The sequence below is a fragment of the Ammospiza caudacuta genome, chromosome 5, assembly GCF_027887145.1.
Source record: "Ammospiza caudacuta isolate bAmmCau1 chromosome 5, bAmmCau1.pri, whole genome shotgun sequence".
NCBI lineage: Eukaryota > Metazoa > Chordata > Aves > Passeriformes > Passerellidae > Ammospiza > Ammospiza caudacuta.
Genome location: NC_080597.1, coordinates 37,459,631 through 37,473,014, shown reverse-complemented (window position 1 = coordinate 37,473,014; position 13,384 = coordinate 37,459,631). Strand labels below are relative to the sequence as shown.

Genomic DNA, 13,384 nt, shown 5'->3' with positions numbered 1-13,384 from the left:
TGAGACTACATCTTGACACCATACTTTAAATCAATCATTAAATTACTTTCTCTCCACAATAAGAGAAAAAACAAAACTTAAATGGTAGCGAAAAAAAAACCCAACAAACTACTGATATAAAAGGATTTAACTTTATCCTAAAAGCATAAACTTAATTTTTAGTGCTTGAATTGAGACAAAACAAATAAAGAATTACACTTTTATCATATTCCAAGTTCATGTCTATACTCCTCAATTACATCAGTTGTTTCATTCAGCTTTCAAAAAAGCAGGAGTAGAATGCTCTTCTTCTTTTTCTGTACACATTCACTTTCTGTATCACAAAAAGTGAGAGGTTTGTTTTGAATTCAGCTTAGTAATCAACTGCAACAGAGTGTGCATTAATGTAGTACATTTGGGTAAGGTATAGCATTGGATGAAATACTAATCCTGCATTCATAGAGGAAGGAAAGTTTCCAGCCTCATACTTGAAACTGCATTCAAGACCACAGATGGTCAACTAAGAAACAGCTTGATGCCGTTGTTTTAAGTGAAAGGTACCTTGTTATTTACAAAAATAGTAAACTGTCTAACAGCACAAAAACAGATCATCAGTAAAAAAGCAAAACAAAACAAAACAAAGCCCCTACTTTTTCCCTTTCAGAGTATTCTGAAGTTCTTGCCAGAAGTAAATAACAATCAAATGGCCAGGAGTTAAAAGCAATTAGAAAGTAAAGCTGTGAAACTTAGTACCATTAAATACTAAAAGATAAATGCTGCTTTGGTCTTTAAAGTGGATGTAGCTTTAATGTCTTGATTTATTGTCAAATTACTATAAAGAACACTTAAGCACAATAACCAGGTCCTAAACATTGCAACCCTCCATAATTATGTGTTATGGGTAGCCACTGGTTTGAGCAGTAGCTAAGGCTGTATCAAGAGCTTTCTACCCTAAAATGAGTAAATGGCATCTTGGAAGGATCTGCTACTTACTTTAACAAATGCCTCTTTCTAAATAAAGAGAATGTGGGTTTTTCCTCATAGGCTCTGGCAAAAACTAAAAGAAAAACTTGACATGTTGGAGCAGGTTTGACTGTGGCTCTCTCTGCTAACTTTGAAATCTGAAAGGTCAGCATCATCATCTAGGTACAACCAGCTGTATCACAAAACTTACCTCCACCATTCTTCTGACACAGATAGGGGAATCGCCACACATTCCCCAATCCCACAGAAAATCCGACTTGTGCCAGAATATATTGGAGTTTGCTGTTCCAAGCAGGTCTTTCATCTTCTACATCTGAGCCTTCTTCAACATCTACATCTTTTTCTTCTGGATCCTCAACCATAAGTTCACTCTTCTTGAAGGCATCATCTGAAGAGTCCTCATTAGAGAGCAGGTCCTTAACTGACTCAATGACCTCATCATCTAGATCTCTTTTCACTACCTTGCTGTTCTTAGGCATTTGTGATTTGAAACAAACAGCAAGGAGATGACGTTCAGCTGAAACAGATGGGCACTGAAGCAGACTCTCCCTCTGCTTGGGATAAAATACTGAATAAAAAGACTGAAGATGGTGCCTGATGGGTCCTTGATACCAGGGAATCAAGAGTAAGGCCTTCTGTTTCTCAACACTTGCTCTACTGAAAGTATCTGTGGAAAAAAGAAATTAAAAATGATTTTATATTATTATGCAGAAGAAACTTAATTTTGAAATTGTGTCCTTTGTTTTACCCATTTTTGCATAGCTCATTGATTTGACAAGAGGGCAAAACAAGAAGAAAGGGATGTTAGACCACTTTCAAATTGTAGGAAGTAAGTCCACTATTTGGTCTAAAATGTTTTATAAATTACATTTCATTCACTTGTTTTGTTTTAGTTCCTAAGGACTGATAGGCTAGCTGCTCATACTTTGATACCATAACAAGATTCTTCACATCAGGCATAAAAGGGTATGCACTTTGCATAAAATGCAGGAGCCCAACTCAATTACTTCCTGATTTAATGGCTTTACTTGAATTTATTAAAGTATATTTTAACCAAAGTAAATTAAGTTTTTCAGACCATTTCAGAAAGTCAGGCAGCAATTAAAATTTTGATAGAGAGGATGCACCTAGTAGTTCAAAAGCAATGGTAACTTATTTTCTTGTTATTCTCCATCCTGGAATATATAATCACAGTCATAGTTTGAAAGGAGAGATGCTCATCTCTTATAAGCTTTGATACTTTAGATATTTTTTAATTATTTCCTCTTTCTAAGAAGCTATCTGAAATATCTGAAATGCCAAATCCATTTTAAAAGCCTACTGCTTCAAATGTGCATGCACAGAAACAAAAATGCCTGCATTTGAATACTTGTTTTTCTTAAACACAATCATTTAAAAAGACAGACTTGCTTGCAGCTGCCATACAAAAGGTAACCATAAGATTTTGGGTAGGAATGTATTTCACTAAATTCTTCACTAATCACATGGGATAAAACTAGTGTGTGCAAAGCCATCTGCACAATTAAGAGTCTTAAAAAGGATTTAGATTATGTGTTAAGCTTCATGAAAGCTCTAAAGAGGGTTTCTGTAAAGAATACACAAGAAGTCTAATCAAGAACTGCTAACTGATGAGAATCAGAAATTACTTCAGGAAAAATGAGACCTTACAGCTTTTGCTTATGGACTTGCTGCAACGTCTATGTGATCCATAGCATGAAGGCTGCATCATGTCCTGACAAAATGCCATGCAGTGGAGAGCTGCAAGGTACTGCTCACACAGTCACTGAGAGGGCAAGCACCTCGCAGCCGCTTCTGCGCCAGAGCCACGGCAGAGGCGATAAGCCACTGGAACCCAGCCCGCAGCTTATCAAGATGCGACTTCACAGCACCAGAACAAAACCTCTGCACCACAAGTCCTAGCACCAGCCTCCCAGCCAACAAGGCAATTACTTTTTCCAATAATTCCCAAGGATTGGGAAGTTGAAGTTCACTCCAGTTGCCTACTGAACTCTTGTTGTAACCTCTTTTCACTGATTCCCCAGACTCCGGTCACTGTCTTCTCACTTTCCCTTCTGTTACTGCCTCCTCTCAGCAACTCTAGCTCTGGCAGTCAGCCCAAATTTTTAAAACATAGTAGAACCTACTTGGCTTGTAATCTGCTTCATGTTCACTACTGTCACTGAACGGCTCAGGGTCCTATAAACCTTCCTTCTGACATGTGGTGGGACTAGCTAGCACCAGGCTTTGCTTTGACTGATACCAGTTCTTCAAAAAAAAAAAAAAAAAGGTGTATGAGCTATACAGAGAACAGTAAAATAGGGGAAAAGTTGTTTGTTTGTACAGGAGAGAAATCCTAATACTCTATCCTGTGTATCTGGGCTAAATGAATGTCTGTGTGGGCCTCTTTTCATCTGTTCTGTCTTTTGCATTGCAGTCTTCAAAGGACAACACCCTCTTCTAGTTCATACATGATTCAGTGGCTCTGAGTTCTGACTGAGATACCTATGTAGAACCAAAATGCAAACAATACATTAAGCTGAAGCATTTAAGCAATCCTAATGGAGCTCTGGGACTACAAGGCACAGCACCTGGTACTTCAAATATTACTTTTTGTCACATTTCAAACTTGTTTTTCCCTTTGTTCCACTGATGTAAATTAGAAAGCAGCTTCTCAGTTCCAGTAATTAGTAATAAGTTCAGGGATTACATTAAAATGAAACAGCTGCACATGTGAAACGACATCAGTAGTTGTCTCTAAGTCTGAAATCCTTCTCTAACTGTAATAACAAAAAGAGATTTTCAGTCAAAAAGACACAAGCCATAGATAAGTATTTACTGAAATGTTTTAAAAGGTCATACCTGTTTTAATTATTTTAGATAGAGTAACTTGCAGAGCAGCAATATGATTTTCTGGAGCTCCCACTGATGAGTCAATTCCAACAAAAATTGCATCACTCTATCCTGTCATGCATTAAACATTGCACTGCTACGCTTCAGGATAAGCTGGGCTTGAGACTTCTACTCCTAGCACAGTATCATAATAACTTCCCTTTCATTAACCTTCCATTAAGCAGTATGTTATCCACAGAAATATCCCTGTATAGACTGCAACACTTGCAGGGCTTGAGAAAATGCGGGAGGCATGCTCAGCAGACTGGTGCATGGTTCTAACAGGACTGCTTTCCTAACTCAGCACATTATCACTGGCCAGACTGCACCAAGGATGGAGGACAGTCCTTCTGGACACACCACAGATCCAAAGCACTCTCCTACTGTCAGATTTAACAACTTTTCTCTGTACTAAAGGAGCTGGTACTAAAGCAAATAAGGAGTCCTCTCTCAAGAGATACTACCACCAGGTACAAATGTTTGAAGTGCGAGCCCAGCAGGTTTGTGCAAGGAGTCCACTGCTCCGTGCTCAGCACTCCCAGAGCGCAGTCAGTGACACGCACAGAAGCTGCTCTTTGATCCAGAACAAACCTGCACAGAAGACTGATATCCAAAGAAGACTGATATCAAACTACTCAGCTTGAGCCAGGTATAGACATGAATGCTCCTGTGTCAAGTCTGAATAGGGAGAAGAGTAGAGTTACTCACCAGCACTGATTAGCTAAACACGAACCACTAAACAAGCTTTCTTTTTCCTCATCAGAGTATTGAACCTGAGCACCTCACCACATAAAATGCTATTCTATGCTCCCACACCACTTGGATGCAATCCGGTACTGAACCTCATCAGCATTAAACTAGGAAATATGACACCAAATTCTGTTAAACATCTTCAGTTAGTTCCAGTACTTGTTACCTTCTACATTGCCTTGTAAATAAATACAGAACTATATTGTCGAGAGTTTAGTTCAAGCACGGCTTAAAGAAAAAGGCCATGAAGCCATGCAATTGAGAGAAAAGTAAAAGGTAGTTGCAAAGCAGTTCCAAAAGCAGTTCCCAGCCTGATTTCTATAAACAATTAGACTCTCTCAGGCATCACTTTATAAACAATAAGGTTCTCAGGCAGTCTTCCCATAACAAGCAAAACACCCTCTCTGGGAAAAGATGGCACCCTGGGAACAGATATGGAAGTTTTGGGAACCTTTCATATCACAGTGGGAACACTGGTTTTGTTTTGTGTAAACAATTGTCGGTATCGTAAAACAAAAGGAGTGGTTAGAGTTTTCTCTGTTAGCCTATCGTAAGCCTGGATTTTGGAATATGCATGAAGTTAATTAACACTGTTATTTAAAGTGACTGATCGATCAATAAATTGGAGTTCGATGCATTATAGGATGGTCGTTCTCCCCTCACTTCAACACTATATGATGAGACAGGTAATTTTGTAAATCCTTAGTAAAATGGGGATTTGCTATGTCAATTTTCAAATTATACTTAGGAGAAACTATCATTATATTAGGATTCCAAGTCCTAAATCTTGTAAGCTATTTTAAAACATTACTATGACTTAACCAGTACCTGGGATTAAAAGTAAAATGCCTAAAATATAATTTAGCCTTATTAAAGCTGTTTGTTTGTAGGTTGTATTTTTTTTCTGTCTTGAATTTAGATAACGGAGTTTGACCAATTGATTATGTTCCCAGCATCTCATCCTTTTCATGACTCAAACGACGTAACCTGTCAGATGAAAACACTGAAGGGAAATTTTTATTACCACCTTTATTGGAGAATATACTATTATTCTGGAATTCGCCACGACTGAAATGAGCAAATAAGAATGATTTTCCTTTTTTTATGTAAAATTCCATTTATAAAGAAATCTAAAATTACTCTTAAACTGACCTGACAAACATCTGTATTGTTTGATGGAATTTAACAGAATGGAAATTGATGAACAGTACATGGTTCAGTTAAAGGAACATTTAGAAAATTATTCTGTCACTGAAATAAGCGCAATCAATAATCTGAGTTGGCATAAACAAACTTTTGCAAAAACTTTACTAAAACAAACATATGAGCTAGATTTTAATTATGTCTTACTAGCATTGTCCTTGATATGCTAATATCTATTTCTTTCACATACTGAAAGATAAAACAGTAAGTATTTTCTGACTTTTTTGATACCAAGCAAACTACAGACCCCACCTTTCTCTCTCAGAACACAGCAGGAATTTTGTTATTTTTTTCCATGGAAAAAGAATCAACCCAATGCACCAGCATGCACAAGTAAAGTAACCTTATTAGACCTCCACACCACTAGCAGATTAAGCAATAATAATCCTTTGCCACAGGGAATTCAGACCCAAATTAGCTCCCTGGGAGATCCAAGCTCACTATAGAACTTTTGCTTCAGCTTCAGGCCTGCATTCAGAAATGCTGGCACAGGAAGATAAGACTTGCAATGCCTCCACTGACAAAACTTGCAAGCATTTGCAGTAAGACCCAAAGGAACGTCATTAGTCAAAGCACCAAAAGACACATTGAAACACACTGCTGCATGTCCTTTTCTCACAATCTTTGTTGCAAGGAATGCCTAGTAAGGGAGTTGTCCTGGTTCTGTTCAGCACTGCTGCTCCTCTTCACCATTACACTGGCAGTGAATCTTGTGCTGGGCTCCTTCCCATGCATCTCTATCAGACAGATCTGCATGCCAATCAATATAGAGATACCTACTAGAAGAACACTGTACTTCTGGTTCTCTCAGCTGTCTAATACCAATAAACAATTAAAGTTACAAGGCTGGAGATTTTCCCAACATGTACAAAAAAAGAGGCACAAAAAAAATCCCCTCACTTACAGATTTGAAAGTATAATGAGAACAGCTGCCCCACGTTCCTGGAAATTCAGCACAAACCTCTATAAAAAACCATTTGTAAGGCAATTTCATGTTTAAAACATCCCACAATACTATTGCAACAACTGATATAACTAAGTATTAACGAACTTCTAGCAGTGTTTTTCAAATATAAATTACAACACAATAATTCTTACATCGCATTTCTTCTTAAAACCAGCACTTCCCTCGGAAAAGGAGAGTGAAAAATATTATTTTTTAACACAGTGCACTTTTTTATTTTATAATCTTATTTTTACTTCTGATGGAAACACAGTGATTTCACAAAATTACTTACATTTCATTTTTAATGCTTTACAAATAATCCTCAATACCTTTTTTTGGTTCAATGTTTACCATTGAAGGGGTTAAAGAGATCAACATTCTATTCTTCAGCGCACTGCTTTCTTCCCTGAGGAAGCAGTTACATACCAACATGCTGCTGTGAGGGAGGCAAAATGCAATAAAAAGCTGCAGCCAGTTCACATCACTATAATCTCAGTTTTGAAAGTAGATTATGCTAGTGTAGTGTACCAGTCCAGTCCCACAAGCTTGTGTCCTACATTGCTGTTCACCAAGTCTTCCCTTTGACTCCCAATGAAGAAAGCAGTATGGTTAAGCAGAGGACATGGAACTAAAAGTCAGGATTGTCACCATGACACATGTTCATAAATGATTTTTATTGGTATTCATGCCAAATGTTTCAGTCTGTATGAAATCACTGGAGAAGAATCATATGCAAAAGTGCAGAAGAGGAGCCTTTTGCACTAAAAAGAAATGTACAAAATGCATCTCAAATATGAGTTGACAAGCTGGGAAGAAAAAGCATGATGGGAACAAGCAATACAGAAAATGAAAACTGAAGTTTTAGGAGCTATGGATGGCTGTAAGTCTGCAAAAAAGAAATCTATGCAGACAGGATGTGGGGAATACCTAGTGAAAAAGAGAGGAAGAAGACTGCAGGAGCAAACCAGGTTTCACGGGAGTACTGTGACTGTGAAGAATGGCTATCGCTGGGGGAATCTGTGTACAGATAATTATTTCAGGAAGGGTTACACTGTGTTACAGTACTCATTGCACAGACTGAATTACTGCTGCAATGCAGCATTGTGTTCTTTGGTGGAAATAGGAATACACACCATAAACTTTTTGCCCAGTCAAGCCCATCTCTAGCTATAAACTGATGCAACCATCATGCTGCTTTTCAGCATGAACTACATGAGCTAGCATTTTTCCCTACCTAGTTTAATACAGCCTGTCAGTAAGATTTAGATTCAATAGGTGCTTAACTCAATTGCAATTAAAGATAATTATATTCTATACAGTTGTATTAGCATGTCTCAGAAAACATCACTGAAGAATGCAGAGAAATCTGTTACACATTCACAACACTGTAAAAAAAAAATAAGAGCTCTGTGGGCTATGGGAGACTTAAATGCATCAGAAGAAAGTTTTTATTCTGGTGTCTACAACAGAATCATTTATATTAGGGGAAAACTATTTAAAAATGCCAGACTGAATTCACACCTGCTGCACATACAGGTTATACAGTTTTCAGTGACAGTGCATGTTCCATACTGCTGGGAAATTTGTTCTCCATTCGTACAAAATATCGTTCGTGGCTTTATCCTACAACAAAACCCTGCACAGACTCAAATGGAAAAAAATTCTCGTCCAGATTAGTCTCCTTACATTTTAGTTACAGGACAATACTTCCTACTATTATAGAACAAACACAATAAAAACAGCAAAGTCTCTTTTCCAGGTTTGTTCATTATCAATAAACTTGATCTTAACAGCTTGTATGACTACTGCCAAATCCCTGGCCCAACAGAAACATCTAGAAACAGAGTGTTACAACCTAGAGCTCTTAAATGTCAGGGTTTTTTTCACTGCACATAATCTCTAAAGAATTAATTTGCCTTATTGTAGTTTCTCACTTCTGTACAGGTTTCTCAGTATTTTCTTCTCACAAATCAACCTCACTATTTCAGAGACTTACAGGATAAGCTAACTGCAACCTCCTTTTCAAATGGAGAAAGTATGTCACTAATTCAGCGGTCTTTTCTTATATGTACTTCATTGAAGGAACAAATTTAGTGGTACCACTCCTTCAAGTGAAGCAATATCAGCAATTATGAAGAAATTCTACCCCTGGTTGGTCAAACTGAAAAGATGTAACTATTGGCAACTTGAAACGAAATATCCATATTCAAAACTCATCATATAAGATACAAGAGAACCGTGAATTTATTGTTCAATTTTATCACACTTCTCAGAAGTGAGAGGTTGCAAAAGTATGTTTGCTATTTCAATAAAGTATTAAAGTTACTTAAGTTGCAAAATCAATTACTGAAAATTAGATATTACCAGATACATAGTTGCCCTGAGACCCTAACTCTCTGACCTCTGTGCTTCAGAATGCATCAATAAGTAAATCAAGTTGTCCTTGGGAAGAATTTATGTGATTACTTCTTCCTCATTTTTATATACAAGCAAAAAGCCAAACTGAACATATGCTTTAGCAGAAATCTTACTTCTCATCACATCTGATTATTTGATTTCATTGCACAAATCATGCTTTCAAGTTATGAACACTGTAAATGTCCCACTACAATTTTCATCTCGTCTCCATTTTGGCTTAAGGCAAGCTGAATTATTAATATTGCAGTACACATTTCTGACACTTGAAATGCAAAACTATCATTTGCCAGCAGCAAGAAACTCTTTCCCCAAAGTGGGAAATAGACTACTGGCACCAAATCTCGAGGCACTGCTGTCCACAACATAACACTAACTTTTTCTTTGCTTTCTCCCATACAAACAAGGCATCCCTAGCCTGAGGAGTGAAGGATAAGAACACAGAGCTCTGCTTCAGTGTAGGGTTATGGGAAGCTCAGTCCGGTTACTGCCATTGCCTAATGCAACCGTTCTGGCAGTTACCACTGCATTTTCACACCACTTTGTACTGCCTCACCAGGATTTGTGCTTCCAGCTCTTCAGTGGAATAGCATTTGGTTGTCATTTGTCAATGATGCTTTTTTTTTTCCCCTAAATTACTTCAATGTGTTTCCTGAGTAATGGCAAGGTTACCTTGAATCAATTTTCAAGGACAAATGGAGTTGCCCAAGCAGCCACCTGCTGATATGTCAAAGTTATTCTGCAATTGAGATTTCAGAGATCTCTAAAGTCACGTGTAAAAGCTGCTACCACTACTATGCTGATCTATTAAAATTTGAGACTGAAAACTTCTTCCAATATCAACAGGTATTTTGTCTTTTAAGAACATTACTAATGGAGATGAGTGAAATGGTCAGAAGAATGGAAAGTAGTTGGGAAAACAGGTAAAAATGTCCTTAATGTTGCGCACACTTCTGGTACGCTATTCTAGAGAATTTAAAAAAAAAATCTTCCCAGAAAAATTCCACCACAAATACTTCAAGTGGTAATTCCATACCACTTGAGCAGTGACTACTCATCTAAATCAAAAGGAAGAGGTGCAATCAGTAGATTGTGTTTCTGAATAATTTGTGATTTTTTTTTCTGACTAATTCAGCATTTGAAACATTTTGTGCATATGGGCTTTTGCAATATGGAAAAAAGACAACAGTAAGAACGACAAGACATGAAAGGTCAAAAGGAATCAGATTATGCTGTAAAACTAGTTTCAAGATATCTTGGCAGTTTCACATTCTCAGTTTCCTGTACTGGTGACACATCTGAACAGCTATGAATGGTCTGGTTCTTCATGCACAGATCAAAACCAATGAGATTGTTTGTTCTTGAGTCTGAGGCACAGAGCTGAGCCCAAAGGGAGTGTCCAACATGCACTGTGCGCAGGCTGTGAGTCTATAGTTATCTTAATATGGGGTGTGGGTAAAAAAACCCACTTGTATATTAGCCAAAATGAAATGAAACAATCTTTCCTAAGTATTTTTCATAGTTTCCTTTCTAAGGTTAGGCAGATAATTGGAAATATACTATTAAATAGACAGAAACTGATTATGTTGTCATCACTTTTTAATCAAATGGAGAAAGCTGCCTTCACAATATAGCCAGCATACATTTATAGGACATCAGATAACAAAATCTTTACTTCATTTACACTTTGTAGGGGGGAAATCGGGTCCATATCCTATGGTACTCCACAGTGATACACGGATGGTAACATACTATTTAGAAATTATTAGACTTATCTTAGAAAACAACAATACAGCAGTGAGCTTGTTATGCAGCAGTAGCACACTGAAAATGAAATCGTTGATGATAATGTGGTCTTTAACAAGTAAAACACAGCGCAATTTACTTAAATAGATGAAATCCCATCACAACTCTCACGTGTGCCAGATCAGTGTGACTGTGCAGACATATTACAATCATCTCATTTGCTTCCACAACAAAAGCAAAGCCTTACGAAGAAATTCCACTTCGGTCTAACACTAGGAAAACGAGAACAAAACCGGGCAATGCAGGCATAGAAAATCAGAAGGATTAATAAGCAAATCGAAGAGAAAAAGAATCACTGGGAGAACACTGTAGGTATGAATCAACCCTGTGGACATGTCGTAGTACACGGCGGGCTGCAACCATCAAAATCCCGCACAGCAAATACATCCCAGAGGCACAAAGGTGGGGAGAAGGTCCTCATTACCATACCCACCCAAACATGGCTGACACCGGGGCGCAGCAGCCCCCGGCCGGGGGTTGCCACCGCCCTGGCGGGGCGAGAGCCGCGGGAGGCTCCGGGCGGCCCCGCCGGGCGACGCCCACGCTCCGCAGCAACAATGCAGCGCGTCCGCCCGGGCACATGCCGGGGCTGGACCCCGCTCCCGGGGTACCCGGCTCCCCCCGAGCCGGGCTCGTCCGTGCGGCGAGGCGCATGCATCACCGCGGTGCTCCGGCGGGGACAGCCCGCGCTGCCCGGAACACGCGCTACACTTGCATCGGAGGTTTTTTACGCAACACACGGGAGATGAATTAAATTTCTTTCACTCGGAAAATGATATAAGTTTCTCGTCCATGCCAATAGCAATAATAATAATAAAACTGATTAAAACAGCCCCGTACATCCTTTTAACCCACCGCCGAGCTAAAACACATGGGCGGCTTCTAACCGGCGCTCGCTATTGTTTCCCGAGGCGCCGGCTCTCTCCGCGCCAGCGAGAGGCTGGCACCACGGCGAAAACCCCCTGGGCTGGGGGGACCCCGAGCCGCAGGAAGGCGGACACCGGGCGGAAAGGAACCCCCCGTACATCCTGCCCCTTCCCGCCCGGCGACACACGGAGGCGGCCACGCTCCCCCGCGGCCCCAGCCGCATGGCAGGGCTGGGAAGGCGCGGGCCGCCCCGCGCAGCCACGCTCAGCGCCGTGCCCTGCCATGCCGTGCAGTGCCCTGCCATGCCATGTCGTGCCTTGCCCTGCCGTGCCTTACCTCCGCCCGCCGGGCGCCAGCTGCGGAAAGGGGGGGCCGGGTGCCCCCGCGGGCGAGGATGGCGAGCGGGGCCGTGCGGGCGCGGGGCTCAGCGGCGGGCAGGCGGCGGCAGCCACATGTGCCCAACCCTCACTGCGGCGGCGTTTAAAGACAGACATAAAAGCGGCGGGGGGAGAGGAAAGGGGAGGGCAGCGCCGGGCCGGGGGAGCCGCACCTCCTGACGCAGGGAGGAGCGCCCACCCACCCGCCTGCAGCAGCATCTCTGCCGGAGGCGGGCGGGCAGGAGGCAGGCGCGGCAGCCAGAGGACAAGGAGGCCGCCGCGCCAAAATGCTCGCGGCCACACTTAGGCACGGCGGGTTCCTCGTTGTTATCCTCATCCTCATTCCTTGCCGCCTCCGCCTCTCTGCGCCCAGACTCGTGGCGGTCCCCAGGTCCGTGTGGCGCTCAGGCGGGCTGGAGCGGCCCGCCCTGGCCTTCCTCTGGTGGGCTAGCGGCACACGGGCGGGCGCGGCCTGGAGGCGGGAGGCAGGAACACAGGAGAGAGCTTCCTGGGGAACGCGTAGGTTTTCCTAGAAAAGGGAGTTAGTGGGAATGAGGGCTGTGGGAGCCAGGAAGGAAGAGAGGTCTGTCGGAAGCAGGGGGGCGGCCGCAGCAAGTGCAACACCTGCGGGATGGAGGGATGGGGAGGCGGTGAGAGGAGGGGAAGGCAGCGGCCATCCCCGTGGTGATGGGGCACAGCTCTTGTAGCCCTGACTCCTGCAGTCGCAGGAAGGTGATGTTTGGCTTCAAGGCCTCCCCGAAAGGTTCTGTCTTAAAGTCTTCACTGCCCTTCGGACAGTTTTTTCACTGCTTGCACTTCTCTTTTGGGGAGAAAAAAAAAAAAAAAAAGGCAGATCGATCCTGCCTAGCAAGGAAGACGTAGTAAAGATGAGGAAGTGAGCTGTTCGAAGGCGCGGCTGCCAGGTGGGAGAGGCCCATTGGCTTTGCTGACGATGGGCACGATCGAATGGAGAATGAACTGGTTTTAATGCTCGCTGTAAGAACAATTATTGCAACAGCTTCAGTTTTAACATACATAGTCTTATTACACCTCGTGAATCAAGCAGAATAATTCCAGAGTATGGAAGATAGTCTGCCTGTATGATTTGTATTTCCTTCATCTTGTACTGCAAAACCTGTGATACAAACTTATTTTCATTTTGGCTTCA

The 13,384-nt window shown here is 41.4% G+C and overlaps 1 protein-coding gene across 1 annotated transcript in view; it reads right to left on the bottom strand.

Annotated features, from left to right (window-relative positions):
• SLC6A15 (solute carrier family 6 member 15) overlaps positions 1-12,333 on the bottom strand; it is a 37,127-nt gene extending 24,794 nt beyond the window's left edge. Inside the window, exons 1-2 of the mRNA XM_058804945.1 lie at positions 12,176-12,333; positions 1,154-1,630 (exon numbers count right to left, since the gene is read on the bottom strand). Of these exons, the coding sequence (XP_058660928.1) occupies positions 1,154-1,442 (289 nt within the window). The 5' untranslated portion in view covers positions 1,443-1,630; positions 12,176-12,333. The remainder of the gene's footprint in view (positions 1-1,153; positions 1,631-12,175) is intronic.
• Between the last annotated feature and the right edge of the window lie 1,051 nt (positions 12,334-13,384).